At 39.0% G+C, this 18,203-nt stretch overlaps 1 protein-coding gene across 2 annotated transcripts in view; it reads right to left on the bottom strand.

Moving 5' to 3' along the window:
* The window catches only part of LOC136878841 (uncharacterized), a 322,409-nt gene that overhangs the window by 278,764 nt on the left and 25,442 nt on the right, over positions 1–18,203 (bottom strand). For both annotated transcript variants that reach the window (XM_067152369.2, XM_068229033.1), the window contains exon 2: positions 16,890–16,952. In XM_067152369.2, coding sequence (XP_067008470.2) covers positions 16,890–16,915 — 26 coding nt within the window. In that variant the 5' untranslated portion in view covers positions 16,916–16,952. The remainder of the gene's footprint in view (positions 1–16,889; positions 16,953–18,203) is intronic.

An 18,203-nucleotide genomic window follows, 5' to 3' on the forward strand; every position in this document is an offset into this window, starting at 1 on the left:
ATAGAACCCACGCTTTTGACACGCATTTTAATGATTAGGAAATATGTACTATCACGTCTAGTAGCCTACAGACTACTATTTACAAGGTAAAAGAATGTTAGACTATTGGGACTCAACCCAACGAAAAACTGCTTAGCAACAAACTACGCTGCCCTAACGACCACGGCTACCCCTGATATACTCAAAAGCAACAACTTGCTAGCTTGGGAAATCTTTAAGAATTCTGTGATAGCTGGACAGGAAGCATGACATACTTTATAAATATATACATAAATTACATTGTAACAACTTAATTTTGCACAGCATCATGCAGATGTAGATTCATCTTGATGAGTAGCCATCTTGATTCTTTACAATAGCGTCCCCGATAAGAACAAAGTCCCAGATAAGAGCGTTAACAGCCTCTCCAACTTCGGCATAGCTATACTCGAGAATATTTTTCCAGATTGCACATCAACGAAAGTCTTAGTACGCGGTTTCAACCGAACTTCCAGATAAATGTCCAAACTGCCAAATAAATTTATACCGCACTTATCTGGCTGTCGTAGTACAAGCCCTTAGTTAAATTTAACATAACTTTCCAGTCTTTGTCAAACACACAACAATTTCAACACAAACATTCCTCTAAAAGTACAAAGAATGACAAGTTACGTTCTACAAGAACATCCTCAGATTCCATCAAATCACTTAACCGATTGGAGACTAAAGACTGGCACTGCCCGTTCTCGGCTCCTAATTGCCGATTTCTTATTCATTAATATAGAATGCTGATTATTGATATCTGTAGCGTGTATTGAACTGTTTGGAAGTTTCTTGACCACTATAGATCATTTCACGTATTTCATCTTCGGTGGATATCTTTTCCGGTACGCGTGTGGTTTGTTTATATTGTAATTATGGCGCGCCAAGGCCTGAACGCAATAAAGTCTCAAATCTGGTGAATTTTATGAGTGGGTGAAGAAAGTTACAGTATAAATCAAAGTGACTGATATAAATGATTATGAATTCAGCAAGCGTAATTTTGATGACAATTTGAGTGAAAGCAGCGAGGACAGCGAGGAGTGTATAAAAGAAAGCAATGTATGTGCGAACTATTGGGCCTGGATTCGCAAACCGAACAATTATGTAAATTTCCATTTCAACAGTCAATGCAGAGTCAATCCATCTACTCCTCTAACCCTCCATAACAGAGCCCATTATTCTCCTAGGTAACCCATCCTTTTCCATTCGTCTCACATGACCCCACCACCGAAACCAGTTTGTGCGTACAGCTTCATCCATTGAGTTCATTCCTAACTTAGCCTTTATATCCTTGTTCCAAGTGCCCTCTTGCCATTTCTCCCAGCTATTTGTACCAGCAATCATTCTCACTACTTTCATGTCTGTTAGTTCTAACTTATGAATAAGATATTCCGAGCCCACCAAGCTTTCACTCCCGTGAAGCATAGTTTGTCTGAAAACAGACCGATGTAAAGATAGTTTCGTCCGGGAGCTGACTTCCTTCTTACATAACACTGCTGACTGCAACTGCGAGCTCAATGCATTAGCTTTACTACACCTTGATTAAATCTCACTATGTTACTATCCTGGGAGAACACACAACCTAAATACTTAAAATCGCATACCTGTTCCAGCTTCCCAATCTGACATTCAATTCTGTTGAATTTCTTGCCTACTGACATCAATTTAGTCTTCAAGAGTCTAATTTTCATAAACCATACTCACTGATCCTATTTTCAAGTTCCAAGATATTAGACTGCAGGCTTTGGGCAACAATCTGCCATTAAGACCAAGTCATCAGCATAGGACAGACTACTTACTACATTTCCACCTAAATGAATCCCTCCCTGCCACTTTATAACTTTCAGCAGATGATCCATGTAAACTACGAACAGCAAAGGTGAAAGATTAAAGCCTTGTCTAACCCCTGTAGGTACCCTGAACCAAGAACTTATTCTACCATCAATTCTCACTGCAGTCCAATTGTCAACATAAATGCCTTTGATTGATTTTAATAATTTCACCTTAATTCCCATGAGCTTGGTTGTTTGCTACACCACCAGGAAGATTTCCTTTTACGTTGAGAAGACATTCTAAATATTCCCTCCACCTGTCCAATGATTCACTAGGATCTATGAGTTCACCTGAATTACCCAAAACACTGTTCATTTCCTTCCCCCCCCTTTCCTAAGATTCTTTATTACTGTCCAGAAAGGTTTGCCTGCTGCTTGACCTAGTCTTTCCAGGTTATTACCAAAATCTTCCCAAGACTTCATTTTGGATTCAAGGACTATTTGTTCTGTTCTGTTTCTTTCATCTATGTACAATTCCCTACCTGCATTGGCCCTTGTTTGGAGCCATTTCTGATAAGCCTTCTTACGTTCAGAAGCTGCTATCACTTCATCATTCCACTAAGATGTTCGTTATTCCAGTCTTGACAAGTCGTTCCTAGGCATTTTCTTGCTATTTCTACTATAGCATCCCTCTATGCCACCCATTCTCTTTCTATATCCTGAACCTGCTTACTGTCCACTGTTTGAAACTTCTTGCTAATCATATCCATGTACTTCTGTCTAATTTCCTCGTCCTGGAGATTTTCTACTCTTATTTGTTCGCCCAACAGATTTCACTTTCTCTATCCTTGGCCTAGAGATACTTAGTTCACTACAGATCAGATATTGGTCTGTATCATCAAAAAATCCCGAAAAAACCCGTACATTCCTAACAAACTTCCTGAATTCAAAGCCGGTTAAGAAATATTCTATTATATATCTAGTAGCCCTAGCACCCTATGTGTAGCGATGAATAGCCTTATGCTTGAAGAATGCACTCGTAACTGCTAAACCCATTATTATTTATAAGTTTCTGGTATTTGTCTATTACACTGCTAAACCCATACTAGCACAGAAGTCCAGCAAATGCTTTCCATTCCCATTAGCTTCCATATCTTCCCCACATTTACCAATAACCCTTTCGTATCCTTCAGTTCTATTTCCATTAGCACTATCCTATCTTTGCTGTTGACCCCGACTACGATGTCACTCAATGCTTCATAAAACTTGTCAACTTCGTCCTCGTCTGCATCCTCACATGGCGAATACACTGAGACAAATCTAATTCCTCCAACTGCCAAATCTACCCACATCATTCGCTCATTTACGTGCCTAACAGAAACTATGTTGCGTGCAATAGTATTCCTGATAAACAGTCCTACCCATACTCCGCCCTTCCACTTTTAACACCCTTCAAGTATACTTTATAATCTCCTCTCTCTTCCTCGTTATCTCCCCGAATATCACTTACTCCTAGTACATCCAGATGCATCCTCTTTGCTGATTCAGCCAGTTCTACTTTCTTTCTTCCTTACTTAAGCCCCATTAATACTGATAGCTCCCCATCGAATTCTATTTTGTTCACCAAGTTGTTTCCAAGGAGTCCCTCGCCTGTCAAAAGGGAGTGGGACTCCGTTACTCTCATAGGTCTGAGGTTTGCTTAAAATGTTCTGACCTCAGCAAATTCATGAAGCAGGATGCTACCCTACTTACACGTAGTCCAAGTGAGGATCTCTCCTCCAACGGGGTAGGGACCACCGGTGGATTGTATAGTCACCTGAGCACAGGGAGGGCCACAACTCAGAATATCACCGAGATGCTCAGTCCCATTCCATAGGAACTGGTATCCCGACTGTCAGTACCAATTACCAGGCCACTCAGCCGTTGCCTATGGTTTACAAACTAGGAAGTGACTACAGTAACCCACACCTTGAACCATATTAGATATTATGAAAAATGCTAATTTAAAGAGTAAGTGTTGTCCAAATGTTATATGAATAGAACAGAGAGAGGGGGGGGATTATTTTAAGTGTGTATGCTCATTAGGTTGGTGAAGTTACTTTTTTTTTTTGCGATATAAATTTTGATTGCTAGCATTATATTCAAAAATTTACTTTTATTTTCGGTGTGTAAAATTTTTATATCTGTGTTGATGTCTGAAATGGTGTGAACTATAGTATAAGTGCTCCCCGACGGATGAATGTCAATCATATCCAATTGCATTTTTGTGTTCTTTGTATCTTGTGTGAAAATTAGGTTTTCTTTGACATAAATGTGTGGCATTGCAGTTAAGTTCTTGGCACTTTAGTTCATAGACTCCTGACTTTGAGAAAGGGTTTTTTTTAATTTTTTTATTATAGGTTGCACTTGCTGATGTGTGTGTGCAGTGTATTGCTCACTCTAAAGGCTACTTTTAAAACTTGTTTCTTGAAAATATTAGTTACTTTGTATGTGTTCTTGTTAACGTAGTTGAGAACCACGTATTTTATCTCATGTGGTGGTTCCCCAGGGAATTTTCTTATGTTTATACAATAGTTCATCTACTGTGCCCCGAGGGTGGTTGTTTCCATTTGCAATTTGTTTAACGATTTGTATCTCTCAATCGAAATCCGTTGTGCTCATTGGTATGGTGTATCATTGTATTCAGTCCTATTTTGTGTGTGTATGGGTGGTTCGACTAGTTGTCAATAGTGTGCGATGTCTGAGTGGACTTTCTGTATACTTTGTAAGACAGCCTGTCATTATTCCTGATGATTGTGATGGCTCCATTGTGAACCTGAAGGACTTTTATAAAAAATCTAGTGTGTGTAATAACTGGTGTGCACGAGTGATTTAATTACATATGCATATCTTATCTACATTATCTGCTCCAGTGTAAGATTCCTTTTGAATGCTGGCCTGTTAAGATGTTTTCAAAGTCATTCAGAATAATTTTATTGGTTTTACCTTCTACTACCTACTTTTACAGGAGACTCTGCGGTGCTGGAATTTAGTTCCGCAGGAGTTCTTTTAAGTGCCAGTAAATCTACTGACACAAGCTGGTGTATTTGAGCACCTTTAAATACCACCGGAGCCACTCAACCCAGCAAGTTATTTAGAAAAATGTTTGCTATTAAACCTAACAATGGTGAGCCCATGGCTAACCCTTTTTGGCAATAGATTTTGTTGTTGAATGTAAAGCAATAGGCTAATAATTTCTTTGGTTTCCTGTAGTGATATCTTCTTAATTTTCAATAATTTAAATTGATTCATCTATTGGTGTGTTGGGGTGTACATGTTAGTGATATCGAAGGATATCACACAGGAGCTCTTATTTTAAGTTTATTTAGTTCTTTAAATACAGTAGAACCTCGATAATTTGAAATCGGTTAATTCAAAATCTCACCTAATTCACAGAAGCTCTCGTTCCTGGAAACATGAGGTGCAGTTTTGCATGTTATTTAAATGGTTTAATTCGAAATAAGGATAATTTGTAATTCAAAGAACAATGTTGGTCCCATTACCGAAATTCAAACTTAATTCAAAACTGCCTTTACATAAATAAAAAAAAGGTATCTTGCACAGTAATTTAAATTAAAAATTTCTCCATGTCATTAAAGAACGCATCTTCCGGAACATGAAGGGGTAGCTTTCCGCACTTTCACTCACTTCAGTGTGTCTACAGTGTGCTTCATATTTGCTAAGTTCAAGTGAAATTTTAATTCTTATGTATTCGGCATTTTAAGGAACGCCACAATATCACGTAGCAGGTAGTGTGTGGAGAAGCAGAATGCGCAAACACTGGCGATGCCAAACAGTTGGCGAAAAAGCGTGGCTCACATAATCAATTCGCACGCACCAAACAATATTGTCAATGCCGATGAAATTCACACCACCACCCAGCCCTAATGCACACAAAATACTTACCTCATGGACTGGTCTGAACAGGCCATAGAGTGCCAGGAACTGAATTTGTGCCTCAAATTTACGAAAGCAAGTAGAAAAGGCATATACCCACAATAAAAGATAAGGATCACAAGAACAAGAACATGAAATTCAAATGAATATGCAAACAGGAAAAGTACAGGATACAGAGAAAAAGGTACTCATGTTTACAGACGTATAGAGTATTGTATAGACAGGTTTTTTTTTTTTTTTTTTTTTTTTTTTCAACCACAGAATTCTGCTTTGCAAGCATGAATGAAGATGCATCAGAGGTGTTACGAAATGTGTTTGAAATTGTGATCAAAATAGATCTATCATGGAAAAAGATAATTAACTCTTGATGCAAAGCATTTCCTTTCTCCAGAGTGAGAAGTGGGACGCGTGAAAGAAACAAACATTACCTTAAAAGCCACACAATCAAAGCAATCGGTAATGCTAGACTTGAACTCCAATCATGCATTCAAAGATGCGAACACAACAATTATCTCCAAAGAGAGCATCCCCAGATACCAAAAAAACACCGAGAAGTAGGCCTGGCAAAGGAAACAAAACAAAACAAGGAGACTGAGAAGATGCTATAGTGACGAGATCAATAAGCATATCTAACAATTAAACAGATACAACAAAAAGAAATATCTATTAAAATAAACAAGTAATCGGGCGTGTAAAGCCAAGAGCAAACATAATAAAAGGAATGATGATGGTGTAAAAAAGTAACACCCGTGAGATGCAGAACAATAACAAATTTAACCATCCAATCCACACAAACGCACGCACAACGTACAAACCAGTATGTGCAAAACCAAATACGTTGTGGTTGTCAAGACACGTTACAAGACAATCCATACAGCATGATGAGCAAAATCACTGGCTCACAAGCTTGATTCAAATATGCAAAATGTAACCCTGGATCGCCACATAGTAGGCCAGGCTCATCCAATTACAATCTAGACCGTCAAACAGTATGCATGCTACATGACACATTAATATCGCTCGCTCAATGTGAACATGAAATGCATAGCATTAGCGTTAACTAATATCAATACCAAACAAGTTCAGCCAGTAGAAGACACAGAGAAAAATAGTAAAAGGTCTAAAATCAAAACCACAGGCAAGCATCTCATTCACCCAGATCGATATCCTCTGCCCTAACAAATGAATACATGTACGAAAAACAGATGCACAAAACGAAAGACATAAGGTCAGCAGCAAATGAATAATGAAAAGCCTACAGAGCTACAATCTCAGAACAGAATGTCAGTATAACTAGGACAAACCAAGAAAGTGATAAATACCTTAAACCTCGTAGGATAGAACAAGATGATTCTATATAATTATGAACAATGACTCTAGATAGTCATGTAGGGCAAATGGTAAATCCATTTATAATACCATTTAAAATTTAGCATAATCATTTCACAGCCCAAAGCTTCCATCTTCAACACAAGTCATTGTTGACTCTCCCAGAGAGCAAAAGGCAAAGAATAGCAATAGAGAAATGCTTCATCAATATCTGATGGCAAGAGGCACCATCTGTCTAGTAGAAGCGAATTACATGTCACGTTCGAGAATATTACAGGTGTATATGTCTGTGATATCACCAAAGAATGCAATGTTAAAATGGTGCAACACAAGGCAAACTTGGTGTGGCCCAAACTGCACTTTTTTTAATGCCAAGCCCAAACAGACTTACGATTTTAAAGGAGAGAAGTGCCAGCCTGGAAAATTGTACAAGGGTGGCGGTCACTATACTGTGTTGCAATGCACACAGAAGTGAGATACTTTCTTCCTTCTCATAGGAAAATAAGTCCCAATGTTTTAAGGGCGTCTGGCACTTTCTGTGCAAGTACAAGGCATCTAATAATGCAAACAGTACAGTATTCCAAGAGATAAAAGCATCTGCACAGGGCAGCCAGCATAATTTCCATACCTGAGAGGCAAAAGGGTTTATATCCCTTTTGTTAAAGTTACAGTATACGCCAAAAACAGTAACTGGCTGCACATTTACGACAATTGCTCGTTGTATAAATGCAGTAGAATTGTACACTTTATATATATTTATTCTGCATTTCACATATTTATGTAGATGTGAAATAAATTCATATTCATAAATTCTAATCTAAATGTTTTTGGGAAAACCGTGAAAATAGTGTTTTTGGACGAAACCAGGTTCTGTTTCTTTGAAAATGATAGCCCCATTTTGGTTCACCGCAGACAGGGGGAAAGGCATCACATTGACTGCATTCACACAAGACATACTGCACCAACTCAAAGCCTTATGGTGTTGGGTGCTATTGGGTACAACCACACATCACAGTTGGTGCGTGTCCAGGGCATTGTGACCAGTTTGACCTATGTGTATGACATCCTGTGACACAGCCATACTCTTTCAGCACAACCACCCAGACGCCATTTCAGCAGGACAATGTGCGACCACATGTTGCTGCACGGACACGTACCTTCTTGTTGTCACAGGATGTCAGACTGCTGCCCTGGCCCACCCGATCACTGGACTTGTTGCCAATTGAAAATGTGTGGGATATGGCGAAATGACGGGTGCTGCGCTGTGACCCAATGCCAGCCACCAAAGATGAACTGTGGAACTAGCTGAATGCAGCACAGATGGCTATACCCCAGGATGCCATTTACGCCTTATACGTGCCGATGCCATCACGCATGGAACAATGCTGAGCCTAGGCGACAAATGCTAATCGTTTCTGCTGAACATACTAATGAAAATGTCCTGTCAATATGAACTTCCAATCTCTAGTGTTTCAAGATGTTCTGTTTTTTATGAACATTAGTATATTTGATCATCCCAGAGTAGGGTCTGATAAGTCTAGTGTCAGACCTAAGACGAAACGCTGGTTAATAGAGCAAACGCCTGAAAAGCCTTACATCTGATATATTTTTGACATGCTCTATTGGTGAAAAATATCTAATTCACTCCACGGGAATTTAGAATTTTCCATCCATGACATTGACGAACAGGAGTGGTGACAAGGCACTTCCCTACTGGACTCCTGCTGCTGGTTTAAACCAATCTGATCTTCCATCCTCTACTTGAACACAGCTTAAACACTTTTGATAAGAGCAACTTTACTTTATCAATCCCAGATTCTCTCTAGGCACACTGTTGTAAGCCATCTTAATGTCCATAAAAACCATCACTTAAGTTCTTACCATATTTCCAGTGCTTCTCTATTAGCATTCTGACAGCAAATATCAGGTCTGTCGTGCTCTGTTTCTTCCTGAACCCGTGTTACTCCTCCAATAATGGTTTAACTATATTCCTAATTCTTTTTATCAATTATCTTCTCCACAAGTTTAAGTGAGTGAGAAAGTAGAGTGATACTCCTATATTTCCACATTTCTTCCTTTCTCCCTTTTTATACAGGGGAAATATGATACCTTTCATCCAATTCTCTGGTATCTTGTTCTCTTTCCATACGATAGAGAGTACTCCACTATACAACCATTATTGCCTTCTGCTCCAGCTGCCTTTCTCATGTCAGCAGTGAGGTCATCAAACTCTGGGGACTTACCATTTCTCATGTTCTTCAGCTCACAATGCTCTTCTAGCCTTATTAGCTGGTATTGTACACCATCACTTGCACTTAAACTGCAGTTTTCAATTATATCATTTTGAAGACTTTCTCTACTTAAGAAAGTGCAGTGGAATCTCGATTCTCCATTCTTGGAAGGGCCACGGGGGGGGGAAAAAAACCTACAACACGTGAAAACAGAAAATCCAGCAGCGAATGAACCATGAACAATTTGGCTAAACATCACAAAAATGAATCTTACAAACACACCTAAACCAAACCAAACCCTCAATGGGCCTTCCACCTACCGAGCGACCGCTGCTCTGTCCGAAGGCCTGCACATTATAAGGCGACGCATGGTCAGTGTGATGAATCCTCTCGGCCGTTTTTCTTGGCTCTCTAGACCGGGATCGTCATATCCCCATAAAATAGCTCCTCAATTAAAGGTAATCGCAGAATGAGTGAACTTGGAGCCAGCCCTCATATCCAGGCAAAAAAGCCTGACCTGGCCAGGAATCGAACCCGGGCCCTCCAGGCGAGACGTAGGTAAGTAGGACTGCAGGGCCGACTTCAAATTACCAATACGAGACTTAAAAATCTCAAAACTTACCAAGGAAACTTCGTCAGTTTCCTCTGAAAATTTCTTTTAGTTCAGCAACTTTGATCCGCCAAACTCTTCAAAAAATCTAATACCTGTAACGCCAAGCCGAACAACAATCGACCACAAGTAGTTTTTAATTCCCTAATCTAATAAAATAAAGCACATTAAATAGAAAAACGCCCAACATAATGGCGAAATCCCTTTCTTTAAATCTTCCATTGTAATTTGGTCACCGGTATACTGTTTATAGTCGGTTGATGGGAATCTTGTATCGTGTAAATTAGGCCTACATTGACTTTTAAAGACTATGTAGAACTCTACAACAGGGTTTCAAATGAAAGTATCGATTCTCAAGTTTTTGAATGCATTATATTCAATTCTGCCTGTCACTAATCACAATCAAATTGGAAAAAGAAAAAAATAACATCAAAACTGCAGGAATTACAGTTATTCCTGACCTTGAGCTTGGCTGGAAAGTGTGCTCGCTGTAAAAGTCTGTACGAGTGCGAAATTATACAAACTTGTTTAATGTAACGTGCGCACATAAAACGACTTTAAGGTTTTTATAACATTTAAACACAAAAACATGAAATTCCCTGTCTTATATTAGGACCTAAACAGTAATAGGCTTGGCCAAAACCTCCCATGGCTTTATGCATGAAAGTTGCAACATCTGTTCTGGACTATATAACAATCGTATACAATGACATTAAAATACTAAATTTGTGTTAAGAAGGAGCAGTTTAAATTCCTGCCTGAAAGCCCGGTGACTATACAATGCCCTGCAGGATGTGCCAAAAACCTGTTCGGCGAAACAATCGAAATTTTTTTTTTAAATTAACATCTAACCCTGGACATAATGTAGACTTTTTACAAGTACGAACATTTAATGAAACTCATTCTATCTTCAAGTAGAGCTGTCGAAATGCACTGTCTCCTTCCAATTGTTATGGACACACACTGCTTTATGATTTCCGAGGATTCTCTAAACAATACCACCCGAATGCGATGCTAACGAGGGAACGGTACGAAGTCGGACGGCGAATTTCGATTTGATTTTTAGATGTTCGTGAAGGTCTTTTTAAGCTGAAACAGACAGTGGAAGTCTAATTTTTCGCTGGTCCTTTTTAAGGGGCCATTTGGGAGCTCAAAGTTGGCGGTGCGCGCAAAGAATTGTACAGTACATGCCGGCACAAGTCAGCACTCACAGCCAGCGGCTGCCTCGCCTTCCCTCTCCACTCCTTCGGTTCTCCTCTGTCCCCCACCACATACGGCTGCCTACAGTTGTGTACACGGGATTGCGAGTGAATACTGACTTTAGTTGGGACATTTTATTTACAAAGATGAATTCATTATGGGATAAAAAATAAAAATTGTTTACAAATCACTACTTAACAAACAAATAATGCATTATCAAGTATCATATGCATCATCATGACATTCAAAGTGTTCGAGAAATTACTTTATTCTAACACAGTTTGGCATTGGTTCATTGTTCATGGCATGATAGTGAAAATCTAACACAAAACAACAATGTGGGCACCTTATAAATGAAAAATTGGTACAGTCATTTCCAGCACACTTTTTATCAGTCAAATCATGAAAATTCGTTTGCGAGGCAGTATGAAATAGAATATTGTCATTAATGGCATAACCACCCGCTTTTCAACCATATTTCAGCATTGGTACAAAACAATCAGCTTGTAATTGGTTATGCGCTAGTATTTGACTAGTTATGATGAAAAGTCTGGTTTTGTGTTTTAATTTTGACTGGCCGTGTAAATTCCTTACCGCGCAAATGTTTCCCATTTTAGTTGTCGGAAGAGTCCAAGATCACACGGCTGGCAAAGATACGTAGTTCCTTTCGGTACGTATTTAATTTGTGCATTTTTGTTGGTCAGGGATTCAAGCTGTGCATTTTTGCCCTGGCCACTGAATGAATCTATGAGAAGAAGATTTATTTCGTCTTCCTGTAATTGCGGATGGAAGACGTTTTGAAACCAGTCACGTACATACCCCTTCCCCATTTTCCTGGGAGATGAACAATCAATTACGCCATATTTAAAGGCAACCATGTAGGATTTGATACTTTCTTGTACTCTAGGTCGAAACTTTCCATTAATTCCTTGGAAAACTATCAAGAACAAAGTTCTCATTTCTCCGGTTTTAGAAATGTGATATTGCACTGTGTGGGAGTGCGTAAAACTATTTCGACAAACAAGCGTAGCAAGAACGTCTTTCACACCACGAAAATCATAACTGCTCTGTGTTGCCATTTCGGAATTAAACTGGGACTGGTCCAAATTCCAGATATTGGCATCCGGGATCTCTTTCTTTTCTTGTAATTCATTAATGAATGTACAAACTTTTTAGCCACTTCGTGTCGTACTTCTTCGTCTGTTTTAAAAGTTTTACTGACTAGTTTGGTTACATTTCGGAACCGAATTTTCAAACGCCTTTTAAGGTTTGTCAAGTATGAGTCGCTTTGGAGAGAGTGTTTAGGGCAATACAACTCTCTACCCTCACCATTCCAACGCTCAATGTCCGATTTTGTGACATATAAATAACGCATCCTTGCCTTGATGAACTCTTCTTTCACATAATCTCGAACCCTTGCACATTTCCTAATTTCTCCATTGTGTTCAACGTGTTTGACGATTCCATAAATTTGTCTTCGAGTCTTCTTATACTTCCGTACAGCGTACATAGGTCCTCGTTCCTTTATATTAGCATTTTCCCTCCAAAATTGAATCAAACGTTGTCTTTATTTGTATATGCATGATCTGCTCTTCATCAGAAAGCTTCCTGAATATTAACACCGTAGGCATTAATAAGAGCTGCAATAATGTTGCAAGCGGCCATAACAAAGTAAATACTCCAGTGGGATCTCCTGTATGTGGAATAGCCATCAGACGTGGAGAACTTGACGGAATAGAATAGGACTCGCCGACCCATATACACAACTATTGGCAGCCGTATGTGGTGGTGGACAGAGGAGAACCGAAGGAGTGGAGATGGAAGGCGAGGCAGGGCAGCCGCTGGCAGTGAGCGCTGACGTGTGCCAGCGTGTACTGTACAATTCAGGGCGCGCACCGCCACATTTGAGCTCCCAAAAGAACTCTTAAAAAAGACCAGCGAAAAATTAGACTTCCACCAGCTGTTTCAGCTTAAGAAGACCTTCACAAATATGTAAAAATCCAATCGAAATTTGCCGTCCGACTTCGTACCGTTCCCTCGTAAGATGGTTTCTTATGCAAGTTCACTGCCGATCGCTTTTCCAGTACAGTACTTCCTCAAATTACCGCAATGACGGGACATTAACACCAAAATCCGTAAGAATGCCATAGCTGACCTTTTGTGAGATACAGTTTCTTGAAAAACGCGTGACTGAAGATTTAGCATTGATGGGATTGAAATTTCTGGACAGTTGATCCGGGAAATAGTTTCGAGGAATGGATAATGCAGGAATTTTACAACGTGATTTCATAAGGACGCTCGCGGGACAACGTAATTTGATAGAATAATACAGGAAAACGTAGTTTCCATGAACGCATAATAGAGTTTCTACTGTATTTAAGTAATTTTTCATTTCTTCTCTGATGCCTTGATCTGTGTTCATAAGGTTCCCATAATCTTTTTCCACCGCAGGGATATTGCCATGCTCACTTCTATTCTTGCCTACTTTATAAAGCAACTTCCTAATACTTTCAAGTCTGCTGTTAGCCTAGTAGTGAACTCTTCCCAGCACTTTTCCTTTTCTTCATTAATCAGTTGCTTCACAAATAGTTTGTTGTTCCAATACTCCTGTGCCAGGTACTGAAGTTTATCTTCTTGGTGGATTGACATGTACAGACCACCTTTGGTATCCAGCCCTAGTGGTATATTTATGAGCCATTTGATCAAACTACACCCACACCATACTTGGTTCCATTGCAAAATTCAGTAGTACTGGGGAGCTTCTTGTTTTCTTCACTGACATTAACACTCTTGCACATTCTTGTTCACTTTTCGTTGATATACTGTGAGAATAGTGTGATCTTCCTTCTGAAGTATGACAGTCATGTACATAAATCTTAAACAGATCATACATGACCATGGAGTGGGGAAAGAAAGCTGAACAGGGTGAATGTCAGGAAGATTTAAAAACCAGACTGTCAATATAATTTCCTATTTTGGAAAAACAATGCACGGAAACAGTGATTCAAAAGAAAATCAAGTATGTCAAAAAAAAAAAAAAAGATGTGTGACGCTTTTATTGACGATTAGTCTTCTAGCTTTTCAAGTTCTGCTAGTAACTGAATAGGACCACTAATGACCTTCCTAGGTATATAACTGATGATATTGATGTTCCCTTATCTACTGATGTAATTCTGATGTAATAGCAGCAGTCGCTTAAGTGCGGCCAGTATCCAGTATTCGGGAGATAGTGGGTTCGAACCCCACTGTCGGCAGCCCTGAAGATGGTTTTCCATGGTTTCCCATTTTCACACCAGGCAAATGCTGGGGCTGTACCTTAATTAAGGCCATGGCCGCTTCCTTCCCATTCCTAGCCCTTTCTTGTCCCATCGTCGCCGTAAGACCTACCTGTATCGGTGAGACGTAAAGCAACTTGCAAACAACAAAAAAACCTTGGGGGGGGGGGAGGGAAAGAGCGTGGAAAGACGTTAAACAGCTCCTTTCTTGTCTGTCCATTGAGTAGACAAAAGAGAACAGACCCTCTCTATATTCAGATTATGCCCATAACCAGAAATAATACTCTTCAATTTCAAACAATTCAAAATATTGTTAGGGACCCACAAACACAATCATTGCAATACCGCTGCAGTGATAGGCAAACAGTAACATACGGTATTTCTGCAAATCGAAGACTATACTTCTTTCTCAGAATCTCACGTGAGAAATCAAGGGTCATCCTGCATTCGCGACCAAACAGTAATGAACACCCCTGGCAGGTACCACGGTAACCAGCATGCTGCTGCTTTTCGTGCACAAACACACCTCCCTCCGCGTGCACTCGTTGACAACGTCTGCGTCTTTACACTACTAGCTCCAGCAACCGGCTCTGCATTGCCTCTAATGTCACTGGTTCATGGGAAGTAGTGAAGAGAGCGACATTCTACACGGTGATTAATTTAAAAGTTCAGAGTGGAGTGCCGAGGATTAGGCGCGCTGGGAAGCAGAGAGGTGAGTGCAGTGCCCGCAATGACAAGCAGGCATAGTCTGCTCAAAGAAGTGGCATGATTACGCCTATAGAAACTAAACAAAACTGAACTCACCGGCTACACAGATGCTCTGGACAAATAAGTAAATGAATAATCAAATATATAAATCAACTAGGAAATTAAACTGAACTCACCAGTAATAAATAAATAAATAAATAAATACATAAATAAATAAATAAATAAATAAATAAATAAATAAATAAATAAATAAATAAATAAATAAATAAATATATCAACTAGGAAATTAAACTGAACTAACTAGCATTTACAGACAATGCTGAAAGTGATCTTCAGCTGCAATGCAAACTTCACATCTTGTAAGATATTTTGAAACACACTTTGTAGTTCATGGACACCGATAGAAAGAACAATGTTCCTAATTGCAATTTTTCATTCTTCTACAGTTCGAGGATTATTCCTGTAAACTTTTCCTTTAAAGATTTCCCCATAGATACAAGTAAAAATCACATGTTGCTTAAATCAGGCGAACGAGGGAGCCATAAGCCTTAACCGATGATCGAACACTTCCTGCAACCGTCTTTCTTTTTCTTACTGCATACGGAACCAGTACTACACCACTTGTAAATGAGCTGATGCATGTAACATTTTGATGGTAGTCGCACCGGGAAATTGTCTATGGAATTTTCAAAGGCACCTTTTAACTGGTTTCGTCTTTTTGTGCAAATAACCCTCGACCAAAAATATTCTTTGCTCTATAGTGTATTTAACCATCGTGATGATAACCTCACAACACACCGTAAAAATCCAATATTTTCTAGCAAACTGAGGAATAGAGTGATAAACAGCTGCGCGCTGGCAGCGAACACTTATCTCGCCAGTGTTGACACAAGCCATATGGCGCTCACTCGGGAATTCCCAAGGCATGCAAGCAGAAGTCTGAACTCTTAAATTATTCTCCCTGTATTAGCCTCTAAAAAACCTTTCCTCAAATCCACAGAATGGCATGAAAACATGACAGCCTTTCAATTCCTAGAAAGGCCACAGCTACTCAATGGTAGAGTTATAGTGAGTCTACTGTACATGACGCTTTGTCAAATCATGGTTTAGACAGCAGGAATATTTTCGAGGTGGATAGCCATATCGTACAGATACGTGGAACAGGTATTGCCAGCAAAGATGCTAACGGTTTTCATCAATATCATGAAACCAATTTTAAGTTAAATGTCATGAAATCTGCGGAAATAAAGAATAATTGTGCAGCCGCAAGAAAATACAGCATAATTAAAGCCAATGTTTGGCCTTACCGTGAAAACAAAGACAGTCTAAAAATGTGTACTGTACAAGAAATGCACTCATGACTTTACAAAGCACTTTTTAAGCCCAATTTAATTTTTAGAAGGAAAAAGTGGGAGGTAGTCTTACATTGAGGGTCGTCTTGGATTTGGAGAAATACGGTATCAGATACATTTTATTTCATGACATTTTGCAGCAAATTTGAATTACCTGAAGTTTACTTGCCAAACTTCTACCCATAAATAATTACAATAAATTATCACACACTTATGTCTTTTCAGCCTGGATGTTCTTCTTAACTTACCAAATTGCGGATTGTTCATGAAATCCGCGACGTGATAGCCCTAGCCCGATGACATGTTCCTACGACTCGCAGAAATGTTTCCAAATTTTCCAATAATAGATATCATTCCAAGAATGTCAACTGATTTGCTAATCCTAGAATTCTTACACTGCAGTTCTGAGTCAAAGCCAAAACAGCCCTCAAAAGAACATTCTGAACAGCACTCACCTTGTCTTGTAATATCCGTAGCTCATGTCGTTAAATTTCCAAATTCCAAGGCTTAGCAAAAATCTGAAAGATAGAAGGGAAAGAAAATTAGAATTCAATTGTTCAAGAAATACAAAGTCAAAAATATATAACAAAACGTACTCACAGAAATAATTGTTTGATAAGAAAAATTACAACCGAGTTCAAAGATGACCAGAAATTGACTCATTTAGACAATTTTATTTGAAACTGGAAAAAAATCAACCAAAAGAATCTTTTAAGGAATGTATATGAGCTACGAATTGAGTATTTCAAGAAAAATCCGACACATCTAGAAGTACTAGAAACTCCTAGAAGTATTGTAATAGGATTAAAACAGGGTTTCAGTGTGATTTTTAAATTCTTTCTCTCCTTTCAGAAACAATTTGGAGGACCCCAATTTTTAAGACACAAAAGAAGTGCTGGAGAAAAGATGCCAGCTACTGATCCATCACATATACACCTTTACTGCAAACCACTTTTAAGCGTGTACCAAGTCCTATGGGGCTATTTCCAATGGGAGACAATTTTCAAATAGAAACCATCAACAGCATTAGGCTACGAAATGGCATTGAACAAATGGAGGATATAACCTCTCATTCTGAAAGCAACCCAGTGAATTACTCTTAGTGTCACAAAGCTCTTTATATTGAAATCATAGCTCCAGTTTTGCAAGGAATTCAAAAACCCCAGAGATGAGACTTATTTCAAAAATCCTGTTTGCATTTCCCATTTGTTCCTTTCCAGTACTTATTCTGATCTGCTAGGTTCCTTTTCTCCTTTTGGTTTTGTCGTATGTTCATCTTTGCCACCTGTATTAATCCTTATTTTGTCTTTATCCTTTACATGTGTTCATCCCACTTCCTCCTTATCCAACACTTCCTGCATCAGTACCCTCCAAAGGCTCCTCAATGAATGTTGAAGAAAGCCTTGCTGCTAATTAAGTTGGAAAGCATGAACCACCTTGTTGGGGCCAAGAACTGGAACTGATTACAAGAGAGAAAAATGATATGCTGATATCAGTGTAAAATGAGATTGTCATTTTGTGTTTCCTTCCCCTTCTCTGTAGACCAATACAACACAACGATAGTTTGTTTATTGTTGATTGTCAGAATATCAGAAATATACCCACAAGAAACATGCTCAAATGTTGATACAGGATTTTCGCTCAAAATTCTGTATTTCTATCATACTTCGCATAATACTCTACATCAGTCTGTAGAGTTCTTCACGAAACCTGCCTGAGGCATTATACCACCACTGTTTTCTAGTATGAATGGTAGGCTTTGAAACACT

This window comes from Anabrus simplex, chromosome 8 (assembly GCF_040414725.1).
Source record: "Anabrus simplex isolate iqAnaSimp1 chromosome 8, ASM4041472v1, whole genome shotgun sequence".
Classification (NCBI taxonomy): domain Eukaryota; kingdom Metazoa; phylum Arthropoda; class Insecta; order Orthoptera; family Tettigoniidae; genus Anabrus; species Anabrus simplex.